The following is a 17,933-nucleotide window of genomic DNA, read 5'->3' as shown; positions in this document are numbered from 1 at the left end:
CCAGCTGACTACGGGCGAAAGGCGGGGTACACCCTGGACAAGTCGCCAGGTCATCACAGGGCTGACACATAGACACAGACAACCATTCACACTCACAGTCAATTTAGAGTCACCAGTTAACCTAACCTGCATGTCTTTGGACTGTGGGGGAAACCGGAGCACCCGGAGGAAACCCACACGGACACGGGGAGAACATGCAAACTCCACACAGAAAGGCCCTCGCCGGCCCTGGGGCTCGAACCCAGGACCTTCTTGCTGTGAGGCGACAGCGCTAACCACTACACCACCGTGCCGCCCTCTATATATATATATATATATATATATATATATGTGTGTGTGTGTGTATTTGTAGATTTACAAATAACCCCCTACCCCTTTTTAAAGTACTACAATTATGTTACAGTACAGGGGCGGCACGGTGGTGTAGTGGTTAGCGCTGTTGCCTCACAGCAAGAAGGTCCTGGGTTCGAGCCCCGTGGCCGGCGAGGGCCTTTCTGTGTGGAGTTTGCATGTTCTCCCCGTGTCCGCGTGGGTTTCCTCCGGGTGCTCCGGTTTCCCCCACAGTCCAAAGACATGCAGGTTAGGTTAACTGGTGACTCTAAATTGAGCGTAGGTGTGAGTGTGAATGGTTGTCTGTGTCTATGTGTCAGCCCTGTGATGACCTGGCGACTTGTCCAGGGTGTACCCCGCCTTTCGCCCGTAGTCAGCTGGGATAGGCTCCAGCTTGCCTGCGACCCTGTAGAAGGATAAAGCGGCTAGAGATAATGAGATGAGATGAGATGAGATGTTACAGTACAGACAAGCCAGGGAATCGAACTAATGACCTTCTGGATACAAAGCTGCTTCTAGGTATTTAGCCAAGGCTTTCCCATATTAACAACAGCTACTGGACAAGTATATTATTTATTATCAATATTGCTTGTTTACTTGTTTTCCTTTTTTCTTTCTCTCCGTGTACATCTTTAACTTCCTACGTAATTCATTTTCAATTTTGTATTATAAATTGTTTATATTAGATTTACCAGATTGCTACCGTTGATAATTTCTTTGCTCATCACTTTATTTAATAAGATGATAAATAGCATCATGATGTTGCCATATTGGTTTTGTACATTTGTACTTTTTCAATAAATAATAATAATTAAAAATAAATAAATAAAATAAATAAATAAATAAATAAATAACCGCCATTGTTCCCTAAAAGGGCATGGAAACGCAAATCTCGCGATATTTCGAAGTTCAAGTCGCGCGAGTTCCTGGTACTCCGGCAGCATTACGAATGACTCTGTACTTGGTGTGTAAAGGCACTACACAGTGCTTAAAGTGCTGGCTTTTACACCCTACCTAGTGCACTATGTCTATAGGACAGCGGTATTTATATTACAGCCTCAGCTTGACAGCTTGTTGATCTGTAAAGTGCAGACTGCAGCACAAACTCAGCCTTCAGGTACAACAATTAGCACATAGCAGCTACTGTTAATGCAGTTAACATATTTAATTGTTGTGTCGGGGTGAGTAAAGATGAAATAAACTGAATTAGATTGCATATAGGCTTTGTACTTGTGTATTTTATTGCCATGAAGTCAGTGCTTTGCTTCTGAATGTTTACAGATTTTCAGCCTGTATTATTACTGAGTGTGCATTTCATTTAAAAATAATTGTGTGTTTATTAGTCTGTAGCTCTATGAAATCCAGTTTACTCTCTGCATTATCAAGAACCAAGAATTCAGTGCAATGTCCAAAGTTCAGAGTGGGATAAATAGGTGACTCAGGAAGAGTTTAGAAATTTATCATTTACAGAGCAATTCTCAGAACCCTTGGGATTACTCTTCTGATCCTATCCTATTCTCAATTCTGATTGGTCAGAAAGTTGATTAATTTCCTAAAACAGCAGTTCTTTGTTCCAGATTTCTGTCTAACCTTGGCACTGAAATAATCAGCATTTCTGATTTATCCCAAGTCATGTCTGCTCTGAGCGGGAAAGTCCAGACAGTCCTGGGCCCGATAGATCCAGACCGACTGGGTCGCACCATGACCCACGAGCACCTGACTATGAGCTTCGAGTGCTGCTTCGTCCCGCCGGCTCCGGGACATGAGGACAATTCCTTGGCACCCATCCAGCTAAAGAACGTGCACTGGCTCCAGCAGAACCCGTACAGCCACCGAGAGAACCTTCTTCTGTGCCAGGAGATCGAGGCAGTGCATGATGAACTGGTATGCTTCAAGAAGGCTGGAGGAGGCACCATTGTGGAGAACACGACGACGGGTATAACTCGAGATCTGCCCGCTTTATGCAAGCTGGCCAAGGACACAGGGGTTAATATCATCGCAGGGGCCGGATACTACGTGGATGCCACTCATTCTGATGAGATGAGGAAGATGACCGTGGAGAAGGTGTGTTAGTGTTAACTCTTGTGTTCTGTTTGGTTTGGAACAATTTGTTTAATGCATAAGATCTAGTAGCCTAACAAGATTTATTTATTTATTTATTTTGTACTCCATCAGTGGTTTAATCTGATTGCTGCTGTTTCTTTACCCCATAAAAGCTCACTGATGTTATCGTGAGTGAGGTGTCACACGGCGCTGATGGCACAGACGTCCGCTGCGGCGTGATTGGAGAGATCGGCACAGGCTGGCCAATCACAGAGAGCGAAAAGAAAGTGCTGCGTGCCACTGCGCATGCTCAGACACAGCTGGGCTGTCCGGTTATCATCCACCCGGGCCGGAACAACGCCGCCCCTGGCGAGGTAGTCCGAATCCTCCAGGAGGCTGGAGGAGACATCTCTAAAACCGTGATGTCTCATCTTGACAGGTGATGAAACTGAACAAGAAATTCATAACCTTTCAGACAAGAGAAACCCTGGTGTATAAGTTGGACAGCAGTGAACCTCTTAAAGGAGAACTGAATGCAAATTATCAAAATTATATTTATCTAATTTTATTAAATATAGGAATGTATGTTTGATCGCTATTTTGTCGCTGCTATAGCAAGTTATGAGTGTTTGAAATATGCTCTGTAATATATCAGTCCATATGCCAAAGCGATGGCCGTAAACGAGATTCGTTGAGACCTGTGCGAGACATCGTAGGACGGAAGTAAAACGTACAGCGGAAATCAAAGTCACCAACATCTGCCAACGTTGGCAAAAGACGCGCGTGCCCTCTTTCGAATGCTGATGTAATCAAGCCGGAAGTTTTGTTTGTTTTGATAGCAATCAGGAAAGTTTGAAAAAAGTAGGCAGTAACCGTCATTTAAACTCGTTTTCGTTTGGAAAACAGTTTTCAAAATGGCGGTGCTGACACTTCATGTTTCAAAGTCTCGCACAAGTCTTGTGAAGATCGTGCGGATAAGCGACGCCTGCCGTGGACCAAACGAACTAAATTCATCATGGCTAAAAACCGAATAGGCTGATAAGTATAATATTTAATTGCAATTAGTTGCCAATACGAGTCACGATATAAGGTTACTAAAACCGAAAACGTAATTGAATAACACGTTAATTAAGAAATAAAGCAAGTTTAAAAATGACTTCAGTTCTCCTTTAACAGTATAAAATACAATCAATGCTGAGAATATCTTGTATCTTTAATATCAGTTCAGTTAATTCACCTTATTAATTCACATAGTCTTTTCTTCTCTGTTTTCTCTTTACCCAGAACCATATTTGACCATGGCGAGTTGCTGGAGTTTGCGAAATTAGGAAGCTATCTCGAGTACGACCTTTTCGGCACAGAAATGCTGGACTACCCCTTTAATTTGGCCGTCGACATGCCCAGTGACAGCCAGAGGGTTCAAACGTAAGTCCCGAACAAGACACGTCTTTCAGTTCTGTCGTATTTCCATAGAAATCTTTCTGCTGACCAGGAAATTGTTTAAGATGAGACACTGTATATGTGGAGTACAATTTTCACAAGAGTTTGTGTGTGACAAAAAAAATGTCATTTATCTATTATTTTAAAGGGGCGGTTAGTCATTTTTAGAGCCCTCTGCTGCCTGTGTGGTGTATTACAATTGTCATGAAAACATTCACACTCACTGGCCACTTTATTAGGAACATCCACCTGCTGTTTTATGCCGTTATTTAATCAGCCTTGACGGCAGCACGAAGCATCGAATCATACAAATACAAATCAAGTGCTTCAGTTGTTAATGTTCACTTCATTTCAACATCAGAATGGGAAAAAATTGTGATCTCGATTTTTGTGTGACTTTCTTTCACTGTTGCATGGGTGTTGGTTCGAGCCAGATGAGTGTGAGGTCTTTCAGAAACTGCTGATCTCCCGTTGGGCTGCAACGATTCGCTAAGACAGCGACTTGATTTGATTCGATTCACAATTCAGACCCTTCGATTCAATTCATTTCGATTTGATTCTGCAATGAAATATAAAGGACAAACAAACCTCGGATTTTAAACTTTAAACATCAGTCAGTTTTAACCGTCCCCACGTACCTGGTTTTTCATAACACTTCCAGTTTTCAATTCGGCGGCACTTATTTCATTTACATCCACGTTGTGTTTTCGCTTTAAATGATTTGCGAGGTTTGTAGTCGCCTCTCCCTTACACTTCATATCAACATAACACGTGCGGCACGTTGCGATGTCCTTCGTGTCTTCTCGAAACCCAAAATGTAGCCAAACTTTCAGTTCAAGATCAGACGAAGGATCTTTAAGCTTGGCTTCCGCCATTTTGGTGCCCAGCAACGGCGTTGCCATGTAACGTATTGGCTACTCTGATTGGACAAGAGCAAGGACCCAAACCAATCAAATTGCACATTTTATTTAGAAGCAAAGCTGTGCTCTATTCTGGCCGATCGCTTTCTCGCATCGATTTAACAACGCAAGTGTGATGGTTTATAAATCAGTAAAAATTGAAATAAAAAATGTCGCTGAATCGAAATGAAAATAGATAGAAATAAATAGAAATTGGGCGGCACGGTGGTGTAGTGGTTAGCGCTGTCGCCTCACAGCAAGAAGGTCCGGGTTCGAGCCCTGTGGCCGGCGACGGCCTTTCTGTGTGGAGTTTGCATGTTCTCCCCGTGTCCGCGTGGGTTTCCTCCGGGTGCTCCGGTTTCCCCCACAGTCCAAAGACATGCAAGTTAGGTTAACTGGTGACTCTAAATTGACCGTAGGTGTGAATGTGAGTGTGAATGGTTGTCTGTGTCTATGTGTCAGCCCTGTGCTGACCTGGCGACTTGTCCAGGGTGTACCCCGCCTTTCACCCGTAGTCAGCTGGGATAGGCTCCAGCTTGCCTGCGACCCTGTAGAACAGGATAAAGCTGCTACAGATAATGAGATAAACAGAAATCTTTGTCGTTGTAACATGTACAACGAAATGAAATTAAAGTGCAGACCTTAAACAGTGCAACATTAAAGGGGAAAAGTTATAAAATACTTTAAAAAGAAAGAATAAAAAACACAGCCACACAATACAAAACATCTAGACGCTTGCAGCATTCAATTCAAATACAGCTACGTGGATCGATAATCGGTACGGCAGGTATGAACTCGATTTTCGGTGCACCGTAGTGAATCGTTGCAGCCCTGATCTCTTGGGGTTTTCACACACAACAGTCTTTAGAGTTTACACAGAATGGTGCAAAAAACATTGAGTGAGTGAGCGACCGTTCTTGTTGATAAGAAAGATCAGAGGAAAATGGCCAGATCGGTTCGAGCTTTTTTGCCAGGAAGGATATAGTAACTCGTAGCAACTCTTTACAACCGTGGTGAGCAGAAAAGCATCTCAGCATGCAACAGAAAACAGAAGAACACATTGGGTTCCAGTCCTGCAGCCAAGAACAGGAGTCTTAGAATCAAGAACAAGTTCCTATTAAAGTGGCCGGTGAGTGTTTGTACTGTATATGAAACTCTATAAGCCTTGTGAGCTGAGATTACCGCAGAAGAGGTTTAACTTGAAAATCATGTCTGTTATTACAGACCTACAAAGACTTTTTTTTTAAGTTCCTGTACAGGTAGTCGTCGACTTGCGACTTATGACTGATCGACTTTACGACCGTCTAGTTATGACTGGTAAGTGTTTCCCAGCTGAGCGTACGACAGTTTCCGCCCCAGCTCCCGGCAGCGCCTCTCACCACGTACAACAGTTTCCGCCCCAGCTCCTGGTTTATCTCATTATCTGTAGCCGCTTTATCCTGTTCTACAGGGTCGCAGGCAAGCTGGAGCCTATCCCAGCTGACTACGGGCGAAAGGCGGGGTACACCCTGGACAAGTCGCCAGGTCATCACAGGGCTGACACATAGACACAGACAACCATTCACACTCACATTCACACCTACGCTCAATTTAGAGTCACCAGTTAACCTAACCTGCATGTCTTTGGACTGTGGGGGAAACCGGAGCACCCGGAGGAAACCCACGCGGACACGGGGAGAACATGCAAACTCCGCACAGAAAGGCCCTCGCCGGCCCCGGGGCTCGAACCCAGGACCTTCTTGCTGTGAGGCGACAGCGCTAACCACTACACCACCGTGCCGCCCCTCCTGGTTTATGAAACGAGCAAATGCTCCCGCCAGCCCGAGCGCTGCAACAGCTGATGATGACGTAGACGACCCACAGCCAAGCACCAGTGATGCCAGCGGTCACTAAATTTTGTATTTTGCTATGTTTTACATTTGTATTTTGGTATGTTTCAAACTAAAATGTTTTCTTTTTTTTCACACCTGTATTTCGTATTTTTTGTTTTGCATATATTAAACGAATTGTACTGTACGCAGTGTAGTGTTTGACTTAAACCAAATAATGAGCCGAGGTAATGAAATAAGAAAATGTTGATAAAATAGGACTTTAAGATGATTACAATATCGTTACACATCACAATATACTTGCGTTCATTTAACATAGGCCGACTTACGACCAGATCGGTTTACGACCGGTCAGTCGTAACTAAACGCAGTCGTACGGTAAGTCAACGACTACCTGTACTTGAAATTAAAACTGATCTACCTGTCGCTTACTAGCGTGGACATCAGTATGATGCGGGGAAAAATCCTGGAGATATTCTCATTTCAGTTTTATTGTTTGTCATGAAGAGCATGATCGTGATTATTCTTGATTGCCTGTTGCCATCATATTGCCTGTTTATTCTATCCACATTCACTAGATATGAGCGATCACGTGCTCTGATTGGCTACTCTACTGCTAGGATATCAGCTCATATACCTACCATGAGTAGAGAAAAACAAAATGGCGGCGCGTTTTGCTGAACCAACCAAGGACGAAATAAAAAAGTAACAAAATATGAAAAGTATTTGATGGTAAGAATGTATTTTTTTAATTTTTCAAGAATTATTATTATTATTATAGCATTTTTCACAAATTGCTCCTGTAATTTCGCCGGTTTGTTTACATTCTAAGCGGAAATTATTTCGTCGGACGTTTTGTATAAAGGTTTTATTTATCGAATTTGCAAAAGATAAAAATAAAAATGCTCCATTTCTTAAAATCCAGTGAATGTGGACAGAGTAAAACAGTTATTCCGCTCAGTCTCGTCGTACATGGCTTATAGCCGGCTATCAGCTCATGTACGACTCGATTTCGTGGAATAGCTGTTTTAATATTTATTTTTGTTCCTAGCCTGGCGTTTCTAATTAAAGAGGGCTACGAAGACAGGATCGTCATCGCTCATGATATCCACACCAAGAACCGACTGACCAAATATGGCGGCCATGGTTATTCCCACATCCTGAAGAATATTGTCCCCAAAATGCTTTCCAGGGGCATCAGCCAAAAGCAGGTGGATAAGATACTGATAGACAACCCCAGGCAGTGGCTCACCTTTAAATAGATCATCTCTCTCTAGCCGCTTTATCAATAGATCTGACATTTAAATCTGATGAAGGAGAAAAACAGTCATGTGATCGTACAGCAAAAGTGTTGTAGTGTAGGAGGAGAAATATCTGCTTGGGATGTTTGGAATCATACAAACATGAGTTTTTACAGCTTTGATAACTAATATGATTTGTGTGTGTGTGTGTGTGAGAGATATTCAGTGAATTGACAGCAGATGCTTCACCTTGGCTATTCAGTCGGTATCTAATTAAGAAAAATCAAAATAGATTTCAAGGCTGTTGTTTTGTAGAAGTCATCAGGGAAAACGGATGGAGTTGATTCATTACGAGCACAATTAAAGACGGGTTTTGGGACATCGTTCAATACTCCAGAGACAAAAATGAACGGAACACCTTTTGATTTCAGACAAATACCTCATGCTAATCATTGTGCCTCAATGAGACATCACGTCAGTGCAACGACTGGGCTTTGATTGTGTTGTTTTTGTTTTTTTTTGTTTGATTGTTTTATTTCTTCATTCAATCCTAATTAAAAATGCAGTCCAACAATGCTGCATTTAATCGCAATAACAGCACTGCAGAGAAATAGCACTTACTTTGCAAAAGCTTTAAGCTTGATTCGGTTAAAGCTAGACGGCCTTTCAGACTTTTCAAGTGTAGATCATAAAAAGAATTTTCCCAGACACCGAATTATTATCTTTGTTTAGTGGACCGAATTCGAATCACAGACTTCCAGTTTTAAGTTTATTTTTTTTTTAATAGAACAATTTATGAATTTAAGGCCATGTGGCCCTAAATTCTCCGCTATTTTTTTTTTTCCTGCTTCACCATGATTTGATACAAGATACTGCGTCATGCATCACGTGGTGGGCTTTCCCCGTTTGCACAAGGCATTGTGGGATACAAATTTGAAACAGGAGAGAAAAATGGAGGACGTGAGTGTGCGAATGAAACGTGAAAGACCGACTACAGTAACGGAAAGAAAGCGAGAAGAAAAGACATTATGTTATATACGAAGGAAAGGAAACGCAGGACCAAGCTAATAAATATCGGCGGTCAGCGAGCACCTCGGTGTGATCAGCTGTTCGTTTAGCGACAGGACGATGGAACTGTCAGTGCACGCTCAAAGGTAAACCTGTAGATGCGCGCACACACACACGGACTTCCTCTGTCTGCTTGACTGCGCGAAGCGAATGATTTCATGCAAGTTATTTGCTTTAATCCCCTCAAATTAAATAACTTCCCAGCCACAGAACAGAACGGCCTGATATTTTGTGAGATATTACAGAAATGAACATGTATCACAATGATCACATTTCAGAGAGAACTAAATTTCACCAATTTTATGAAATCGAAATGCCGTCTAGCTTTAATTTTGACTTTATTCTGAATTTAACAGTAAAATATTAACAATTAATAAAATGTACTTAAAATATATTGGTTTGTGAGATGCAGTTTTAGATTTTAAACCTTATCATTTTATTGCTTTCACTATGCAATATTTTTGATGGAAACACAATGATGTGATACAGTACTGTGCAAAAGTCTTGGCACCTCCTTTTTTTTTTTTGTTTTCAATCCAAGCTTTGTTGTATTTTATGACTTCTGCATTATCGAGTTGGTACAAAAGCATTTTAGAGTTCCAAACATTTGTTTATTTTTTTCAGCACAAAATTAAATATTACAGAAAAATGTTTGTATCTGAGATCTGAGCAGCATGTTCCATTCCATAAGGGATGACTTTCCAGATTAAAAAAGAAAACATAATGAAGGCTGCTGGGTTTTGGTGCAAAATGAAGACGTGAATGTGACAAAGTGTCCAGAAGAACTGTGGCTGGTTCTGTAAGATGCTCAGTAAAACCTACAGCTCATTTCCGCATAAAACTGCACTCACTGGACCTGAGACTACAATTTTTATTTTTTATTTTTAAAGCAAAGGGTCGTCTCACACCAACTACTGACTTTGTTTTATTTATTATGGCTTACTGATTACTGTTTATAATATATTTTTTTTAATTTTGAAACATCTCATTTCATTATTTTTGAGCCATTTTTGTTCTACAGCATTTATTTACATCTCTAAGACTTTTGCACAGTACTGTACATCTGCCTTTTTTTTTAATGAAACAAATGAATTTATATCACTGTGAAACACTGAAGACTTAAATTCAAATAAAGAAATGAAGTAATACAATTTGTGGTGATTTGTAGTCATAGAAATTCAAATAGAATTAAAAAAAAATATTTGTTGACTTGAAACTTGAAATGTTCACCTGTTGCTACACTTGTACTTTCATTATTAGCTCATCCGGCCAACAGGTGATGAGTTTATGCCATCATGTGTTGTCCGTTGTCCGTCCGGCGTCATCCACATTGCAGGTAAATTGCTTCTTCTCTCTGTCCTTCACCGATTTTTATTCTTTTTGGCAGGAAGGTAGGTCTGCCTGGGGTGCATATACGTAGCTTCTACCCAAATTTGCATAATTGCAATTAATAATGAAGATATGGAGTAATTAATCAATCCTTCATGAGCGGTTTTCACACAAATCGCTTCTTCTCCATCAATTCTTCACTGATTTTTATTTCTTTCTGGCATGAAGGTAGGGGTACCTAGGGTGCATATAACTTCTACCCAGATTTGCTTAATTTCAATTATTAACAAGTGTCGCCAGGCAAAATAAAACCTCGCCCGGTATCACTTATGATGAATATGAAGGAAGATATCGCAAAAAAAAAAAAAGGTACTCTATGGATCCATATGGCTACTGCTTATAAATAAAATAGTTTTCTGATCCCATGTCCATACAGTAAATATAGCATATATATATATATATTTACTCTATGAGGCAGTAGAAACAAAAACGAAGCGTAATCCAAAAATGAACAATTTAAAAATCACAGAAGTAAAATATTCCAAGTGTCTGTATTATAATATTATTCTACTCGTACCTCTTACAGTTTTTGAACCTGAAACCTCCGAACCGAGGCTGACATACACACGCTGTCACCATGACCCAAACTCTTATTTCCCGGAAATGGCTCGGCGCTAGAGCTCAGTGGAACACACTTTCCCTCTGTAATAAGCATAAACATGTCTGTAAGTGATTTCTTTAGTCTGGTCCATTTATTTCGAATGGTGAACTGAATTATATACACTCACCGGCCATTTTAATCGGAATACGTGCGTCCGCATCGCCAGCAGTGCACAATTGTTACACTCTTACATATGAGTGTGTGAAGCAGTAGCCACAAAAACCTTGGCCTTGACTGGACGACCCCAAAATGTTGGAGGTTCTATTTGAGACCAATACCCATCGATCCCGAAAGTTTCACAAAGATTGGTCCAGCCGTTTTCCTGTAATATGTTTTACAAAAAACAAAGAAACCCGACCGAAAACAATACCTTGTCCCCTGGTGGACTCCGTCCTGGGTGAGGTAATGAAGTTATGGACTAATTAAACCTTAAAGTGCCATTCCACCATTGGATGTATTCTTTGGCATAAAATACAATATATTTTATGACAACATGACTAGACAGAGAAATCTTTTAGCTTCAAAATGATATATCAAACATAATGTTTTGACAACGACAAGTATATTAATTTTGCGACCAAAGTCACCTACCCTTTTAATTTCCGTGCGGTAGTGAAACGTGATGTCATCGGCAGGTTCCCCTTCTTGTGTACCACGTCACGTGTGACGTGGCACAGATTATCAGCAATGACGGATAGAACGCGATTTCCACTTGTCGATTGCTGTGCCGATATTCACCATCGACCGTCTCCTTTGGGCATCACTTGCTATTTTCCTTCGCTTCTTTTCCGAAGCTGACAATCACGTTCTATCCACCATTGCTGATAATCTGTGCCACGTCACACGTGACGTGGTACACAAGAAGGGGTTATATATTTGATGTATCATTTTGAAGCTAAAAGATTTCTCTGTCTAGTCATGTTGTCATAAAATATATTGTATTTTATGCCAAAAAAATACATCCAATGGTGGAATGGCACTTTAATGTTCAACAGCAGTTCAATGAAAATCGCTTCTTCTCGGTCAATTCCTCACCGTTTTGGATTCTTTCTGGCAAATAGGTTGGTATTCCTAGGTTGTATATCGCTTGTATATATAGCTTGCAACATTTATTGCGCACTTTAGATCGTTCCTTCTGGACTAGACGGGGCCAGAGTGAGCTACGCCATCACTGATGGTCTCATTCGTATTGGTTTTTTTTTTTGTTTTGTTTTTGGCATTATAAAATTTCTCAGGATTGTAGAGGGATCTTTTAGAGTTTGCACTTGGAAGGATGGAACCTTTAGAGAATGTAGACTCATGTAGTCATTTGTTTTTCCAGCCAACTCTCCTGTAATGTGCTTCCTCAGTAACGTGTTAAACAGCATCTTTATCGAACTGCTGCTCGTGCTGCATCACAAGGCAGTGTAACCCACTCAGAGGAACGCACTATCCGCCCTCTTCTGCATACCTGATCTCACAAATACCCCTGATTGGCTTGTGTTGCTGTGATTGACAGGGAGACAGTGTATGCTCCTCCCACCTAAAATCGCACAACCAGTTTTGCTTCCTGAATCGAATCTCCGAGATTCGATTTTGTGAATTCAAGACGAGAAGGCGAATTCTTAAAGTGTTACGAGAAGAGGTATACACTCAAAAAAATGATCCTTAGTCCAGGTAAATATTAAGAAATAGTTACACATAAAATTTAAGTAAAGTTTATAAAACTGAAAATATATTCAATTAAATCATATAAACGCTATTTGAACTGGCCTACTACGAACTATATCTAAGCAAATCATGTATACTTTACTTGAGATCTCGTAGGGACTGACATGCACATCACACTCCCGCACAGTAGATGGCAGGTGGCAACATTTTCAGTCATTGTGTCAAACTTCTTCCTACTAAATCGTGACCTTATTGGTACAAATAATTATATTTAAAATTTCAGAAACACGATATGTGAAATTCATGTCACAATTCAAGTGGAATCAAAAAATCATTTTAATTTCACCATTGACTCATGGGGGTGTCATGGCTTAGGTGGATAAGGCGCCATACCATAAATCCGGGGACCCGGGTTTGATTCCGACCCGAGGTCATTTCCTGATCCCTCCCCGTCTCTTTCTCCTGCTCATTTCCTGTCTCTACACTGTCCTATCCAATAATAAAGCCAAAAAAAAATCTTTAAAAAAACATTGAGTCCATTTATCCACATAAGGTTTATTTAAAAAAAAATCTATAACCATTATGTAATTTATTTGCATTACCTTAACGTGGCTGAAACGTGTACCATAAAGCTCGGCATTTACTTAAAGTTTATGTGATAGAATTACATGGAAAATTGTCATGTGATTAAATTACATAAAGTCTATTTTTTAGGGTCAATTATTTTTTTGAGTGTAAGGAATAACAAAATGGCGCTCACCCCATGAGTCATCTTGACTTGGTTCTCGTCTCGTGCCATAGCTAGACACAGATGACCTGCTGCCCTTTATGTGACCCATAATAAATAACACTTTGCAAGATCAGCGGTGGAGATGCGTCTTTTATTTATTTTAGTGTAGATTGTACAATGTTTATGATATCCAATAATAATAATAAAGCAATACAAATGAGGTACAGCAAATCAATGTTGGCATAACTCAACCGTTTTTACTTTAAGTAGTTTCTCTTTAATAAAATTCAAACTGAAGCTCATCAGAAGTGTGATCACTGTCACAAATAATGCGATTGATCGCATGTTACTCAACAAACACACACAGCATGACTACTTAACCCTTTTTTCCCCATACCTCACAGTGATTCGTCTAAAATCTAACCGGTGAGATGAAGTCATCACATGCTTAAGGTCACTCCAGCCAACTGACCTTGTCACTACTGACCCAATGCCACAAAATGAACCTTTTTAAAAGATTTCAGGCATTACGCAGTCATAACCGTCTTGTCCAGCTTTAAGGACGATAACTTTTAATCACAAGTGAACACTGTAATTGCGTGATGTAACTGCATTTATTCGCAGCGTTTCCTTTCGTTATGTCTCTGAGTGAACAAACCAGGCAGCTTAGCTTTCAAGTCCTGTCACGTATTAATCGGCGTAAATCATGAACCCAGAGAACGTGCTGTATTTGTTGTTGTTCCCTCCGTGAGCTTTGCCGCCATCCAGCTTGATGTAGATCTCGTCTCCAGGCTCCAGGTGTAACACCACGCTGTTGCTGGCGTAGTCATAGTTCTGATCTGCATCCTGAGCGATAGCGCTTGCCCTCACCTAAAGGAAAAAAAACATGAAATGATACACAACTGCTGTTGTTTTTAGTGGAAAGTTTTACAACATTGTCCTGGATTACAGTATGTATTATTTTGCATTACGTTAAAGGAACAGTCCACCGTACTTCCATAATGAAATATGCTCTTATCTGAATTGAGACGAGCTGCTCTGTACCTGTCCGAGCTTTGCGCGACCTCCCAGTCAGTCAGACGCAGTCAGACGCGCTGTCACTCCTGTTAGCAATGTAGCTAGGCTCAGTATGGCCAGTGGTATTTTTTGGGGCTGTAGTTAGATGCGACCAAACTCTTCCGCGTTTTTCCTGTTTACATAGGTTTATATGACCAGTGATATGAAACAAGTTCAGTTACACAAATTGAAACGTAGTGATTTTCTATGCTATGGAAAGTGCGCACTATAATGACAGGCGTACTAACACCTTCTGCGCGCTTCGGCAGCGCATTGATATCTGAGCTCCGTATCAATGCGCTGCCGAAGCACGCAGAAGGTGTTAGTACGCCTGTCATTATAGTGCGGACTTTCCATAGCATAGAAAATCGCTACGTTTCAATTTGTGTAACTGAACTTGTTTCATGTCACTGGTCATATAAACCTATGTAAACAGGAAAAACGCGGAAGAGTTTGGTCGCATCTAACTACAGCCCCAAAAAATACCATTTGCCATGCTGAGCCTAGCTACATTGCTAACAGGAGTGACAGCGCGTCTGACTGACTGGGAGGTCACGCAAAGCTCGGACAGGTACGGAGCAGCTCGTCTCAATTCAGATAAGAGCATATTTCATTATGGAAGTACGGTGGACTGTTCCTTTAACGGTATTTAGTAGACGCTCTTATCCAGAGCGACGTACAACATACCCAGAGCAGCCTGGGGAGCGGTTAGGGGTTAGGAGACTTGCTGAAGGGCACTTCAGCCATTCCTGCTGGTCTAGGGAATTGAACTGGTGACCTTTTGATCCCAAAGTTGCTTTGCTAACCATGAGATCATGGCTTCCCCCCCATTATTGTAATGCGTTCTGAGATTTTAGTAAACATCTAATAAGTTTCAGTAAATTACAGAAACTTTAGTTGTTTTTGTGTTGATGATGAGCTGGAGATACTTTTATTTATATGTTACGGGATATTTGTGTCGGTTCATGCTTCAGTACGATACACTCTATGCTAATGCTAGTTCATTTGCATTTACATGTAATGTGAAGCAAAGCTTCCTTGAACTGGAAAATTGCACCGTTTTGTACAGCTGTACAGTTTACAACAGCGGCTGATGAGCCATTTTCCTTATTGCTGGGGTGATACAGTACCATCACAGGTACTTTTCTTCTTCTGAGCCGTTAAAAGATATCTTTCAGCTGGAAACGTGGATATACACTCACTGGCCACTTTATTAGGAACACCCATACACCATACCTGCTGTTTTATGTCGTTATCTAATCAGCCGATCCCTTGACGGCAGCACAATGCAGATACAAATCAAGAGCTTCAGTTATTAATTTTCACTTCATTCAAACACCAGAATGGGGAATCTCACAGTGAAGTGGGACTGACTTTCACTGTGGCACGGGTGTTGGTTTGAGCCAGACGGACTGGTTTGAGTGTTTCGGAAACTGCTGAGAAATCTCCTGGAGTTTTCAAACATAAGTCTCTAGAGTTTATACCGAATGGTGCAAAAAACAAAAAATATCAAGTGAGTGAGGGACAGTTCTGTGGGTGGAAACAAACACCTTGTTGATGAGAGAGGTCAGAGGAAAATGGACAGTGCTGAATTTCCCTGAGTTTCCTAAAAGCATCGTAACACACAGATCATCATTAAATGGTAGAGCGAGCAGCACAATGAACACTACTTAAGATGCTCTTAGTGTTAAGAGGCTTTTGGGAAACCCACCACAGATTGGTTCGAGCTGCTTTTTTTTTTTTTTTTACCAGGAAGGATATAGTAACTCATAGCAACTCTTTACAACCCTGGTGAGCAGAAAAGCATCTCAGCATGCAACAGCAGGAAGCTTAGAATCAAGAACAAGCTCCTATTAAAGTGGCCGGTGAGCGTAATGTGCATTTAAAAAAATGAAATAAGGTGCATAAAGATTATTAGTAGCATAATCTTAGAGGTGCAAAAGGTCCGTCCGTCCATCCATCTGTTATCTGTATAGCCGCTTATCCTGTTCTACAGGGTCACAGGCAAGCTGGAGCCTATCCCAGCTGACTATGGGCGAGAGGCGGGGTACACCCTGGACAAGTCGGCTGACACATAGACACAAACAACACTCACATTCACACCGATGGTCAATTTAGAGCCACCAATGAGCCTAACCTGCATGTCTGTGAGGGAAACCGGAGCACCCGGAGGAAACCCATGCAGACACGGAGAGAGCATACAGACTCCACACAGAAAGGCCCTTGTCGGCTGCTGGGCTCGAACCCAGGACCTTCTTGCTGTGAGGCGACACCGTGCTGCCCGGTGCAAAAAGTACCACCCTTTTTTTTTTTTTCTTCCTGAGAGTGCTCCATGGTGAGGTGGTTTATATGAAGGTGTGTGTGTGTGTGTGTGTGTGTGTGGTCTTCCTTTACATGTACAGTCAGATTTCAGAAATTATTATTATTATTATTATTATGATGGGCGGCACGGTGGTGTAGTGGTTAGCGCTGTCGCCTCACAGCAAGAAGGTCCTGGGTTTGAGCCCCGGGGCCGGCGAGGGCCTTTCTGTGTGGAGTTTGCATGTTCTCCCCGTGTCCGCGTGGGTTTCCTCCGGGTGCTCCGGTTTCCCCCACAGTCCAAAGACATGCAGGTTAGGTTAACTGGTGACTCTAAATTGAGCGTAGGTGTGAATGTGAGTGTGAATGGTTGTCTGTGTCTATGTGTCAGCCCTGTGATGACCTGGCGACTTGTCCAGGGTGTACCCCGCCTTTCGCCCGTAGTCAGCTGGGGTAGGCTCCAGCTTGCCTGCGACCCTGTAGAAGGATAAAGCGGCTAGAGATAATGAGATGAATGAGATGAGATTATTATTATTATTATTACCTGGCTATTTTTGCACAAATCAGCCCACATGCTCGTACCGTCGCCTCCCCGCATGAGCACGTGGTACACAAAGAAATAGATTCCCGGGATGGAGCAGGTGAATTTGCCGGTGGACGGGTCGTAGTGGTTGCCCAGGTTAGTGACCACATCGTCGAACTTGAGCACCTCATAACCTTCGTGCTGCTTCTTGAGCCCGGCGTAAAACGCGACTTTGGGTACCGTGGTGTACGTGGCCGCGTTAACGACGCCGCCGCTCACCCCGATCGCTCCCGGGGGTCCGGGTAACCCGGGCGGTCCTGGATTCCCGACTTTTCCCGGCGGGCCAGGTGGTCCAGGTGGCCCTTGGTCACCCTTCGGGCCAATGCGCCCCGTGCGTCCCGGTTCTCCTTTCGGACCGCGGAGAAAAGTGGTCGGAGGCTGGATGGAGCGCGGGTCGTTCCCGGTGGCGCGCGCCGGCGGCTTGATGGTGCCGTAGGGATCGCAGATCATCCTGCAGGCACTGAGCGTCTCATAGCGCGCGTCCGCTCCGGCCGCGTTCACCAGCACCGGGATCAGGATGACCAGCACGAGCACCATGGCCACGCCGAGGATGCCGGCCGCGACCGTGCGCGTCCTCGCGCCCAGCCCGGACAGCGACGGGCGGCCCTCGCGCTGCGTTTTGCGCGCTATCTTGCTCGTGCACACGCAGTGATAGATAGATAGATAGATAGATAGATAGATAGATAGATAGATAGATAGATAGATAGATAGACTATCTTTCAGCTGGATGAATCAGCGCGTGCTCTCAAGGTGCGTAATCACGACTTAATTATGCT

General features: G+C 42.4%; 2 protein-coding genes across 3 annotated transcripts; one reads left to right on the top strand and one right to left on the bottom strand.

The window, feature by feature from the left end:
- The first annotated feature begins 1,407 nt into the window (after window positions 1-1,407).
- On the top strand, window positions 1,408-9,929 carry pter (phosphotriesterase related). Of its 2 annotated transcripts, none has more exons than XM_060906407.1 (5): window positions 1,408-1,447; window positions 1,961-2,394; window positions 2,547-2,812; window positions 3,658-3,798; window positions 7,593-9,929. In XM_060906407.1, the coding sequence occupies exons 2-5, from the start codon at window positions 1,963-1,965 to the stop codon at window positions 7,801-7,803; spliced, it is 1,050 nt and encodes a 349-aa protein (XP_060762390.1). In that variant the 5' UTR covers window positions 1,408-1,447; window positions 1,961-1,962; the 3' UTR covers window positions 7,804-9,929. The 2 variants fall into 2 exon arrangements, with proteins under 2 accessions (XP_060762390.1, XP_060762389.1); XM_060906406.1 differs by having other exon boundaries at window positions 1,430-1,511.
- A 3,981-nt stretch (window positions 9,930-13,910) lies between these two features.
- Window positions 13,911-17,736, bottom strand: c1ql3b (complement component 1, q subcomponent-like 3b). Its single transcript, XM_060905469.1, has 2 exons — window positions 17,119-17,736; window positions 13,911-14,090 (listed from the first exon to the last, which is right to left on the bottom strand). The coding sequence occupies exons 1-2, from the start codon at window positions 17,692-17,694 to the stop codon at window positions 13,911-13,913; spliced, it is 756 nt and encodes a 251-aa protein (XP_060761452.1). The 5' UTR covers window positions 17,695-17,736.
- Window positions 17,737-17,933: the final 197 nt, after the last annotated feature.

Source organism: Neoarius graeffei, chromosome 23 (genome assembly GCF_027579695.1).
Source record: "Neoarius graeffei isolate fNeoGra1 chromosome 23, fNeoGra1.pri, whole genome shotgun sequence".
NCBI lineage: Eukaryota > Metazoa > Chordata > Actinopteri > Siluriformes > Ariidae > Neoarius > Neoarius graeffei.
This window is presented reverse-complemented; position numbering and strand designations above follow the sequence as displayed.

Bases quoted from the DNA above. Each gene is read 5' to 3' on its own strand.
- c1ql3b (XM_060905469.1), bottom strand. From the start codon at position 17,694: ATGGTGCTCGTGCTGGTCATCCTGATCCCGGTGCTGGTGAACGCGGCC. The intron at 14,091-17,118 runs GTAATAATAATA...TTTTTCCTTTAG, and splicing joins ATTTGTGCAAAAATAGCCAG to GTGAGGGCAAGCGCTATCGC.
- pter (XM_060906407.1), top strand. From the start codon at position 1,963: ATGTCTGCTCTGAGCGGGAAAGTCCAGACAGTCCTGGGCCCGATAGAT. The intron at 2,395-2,546 runs GTGTGTTAGTGT...ACCCCATAAAAG, and splicing joins GGAAGATGACCGTGGAGAAG to CTCACTGATGTTATCGTGAG. The intron at 3,799-7,592 runs GTAAGTCCCGAA...TTTTGTTCCTAG, and splicing joins GACAGCCAGAGGGTTCAAAC to CCTGGCGTTTCTAATTAAAG.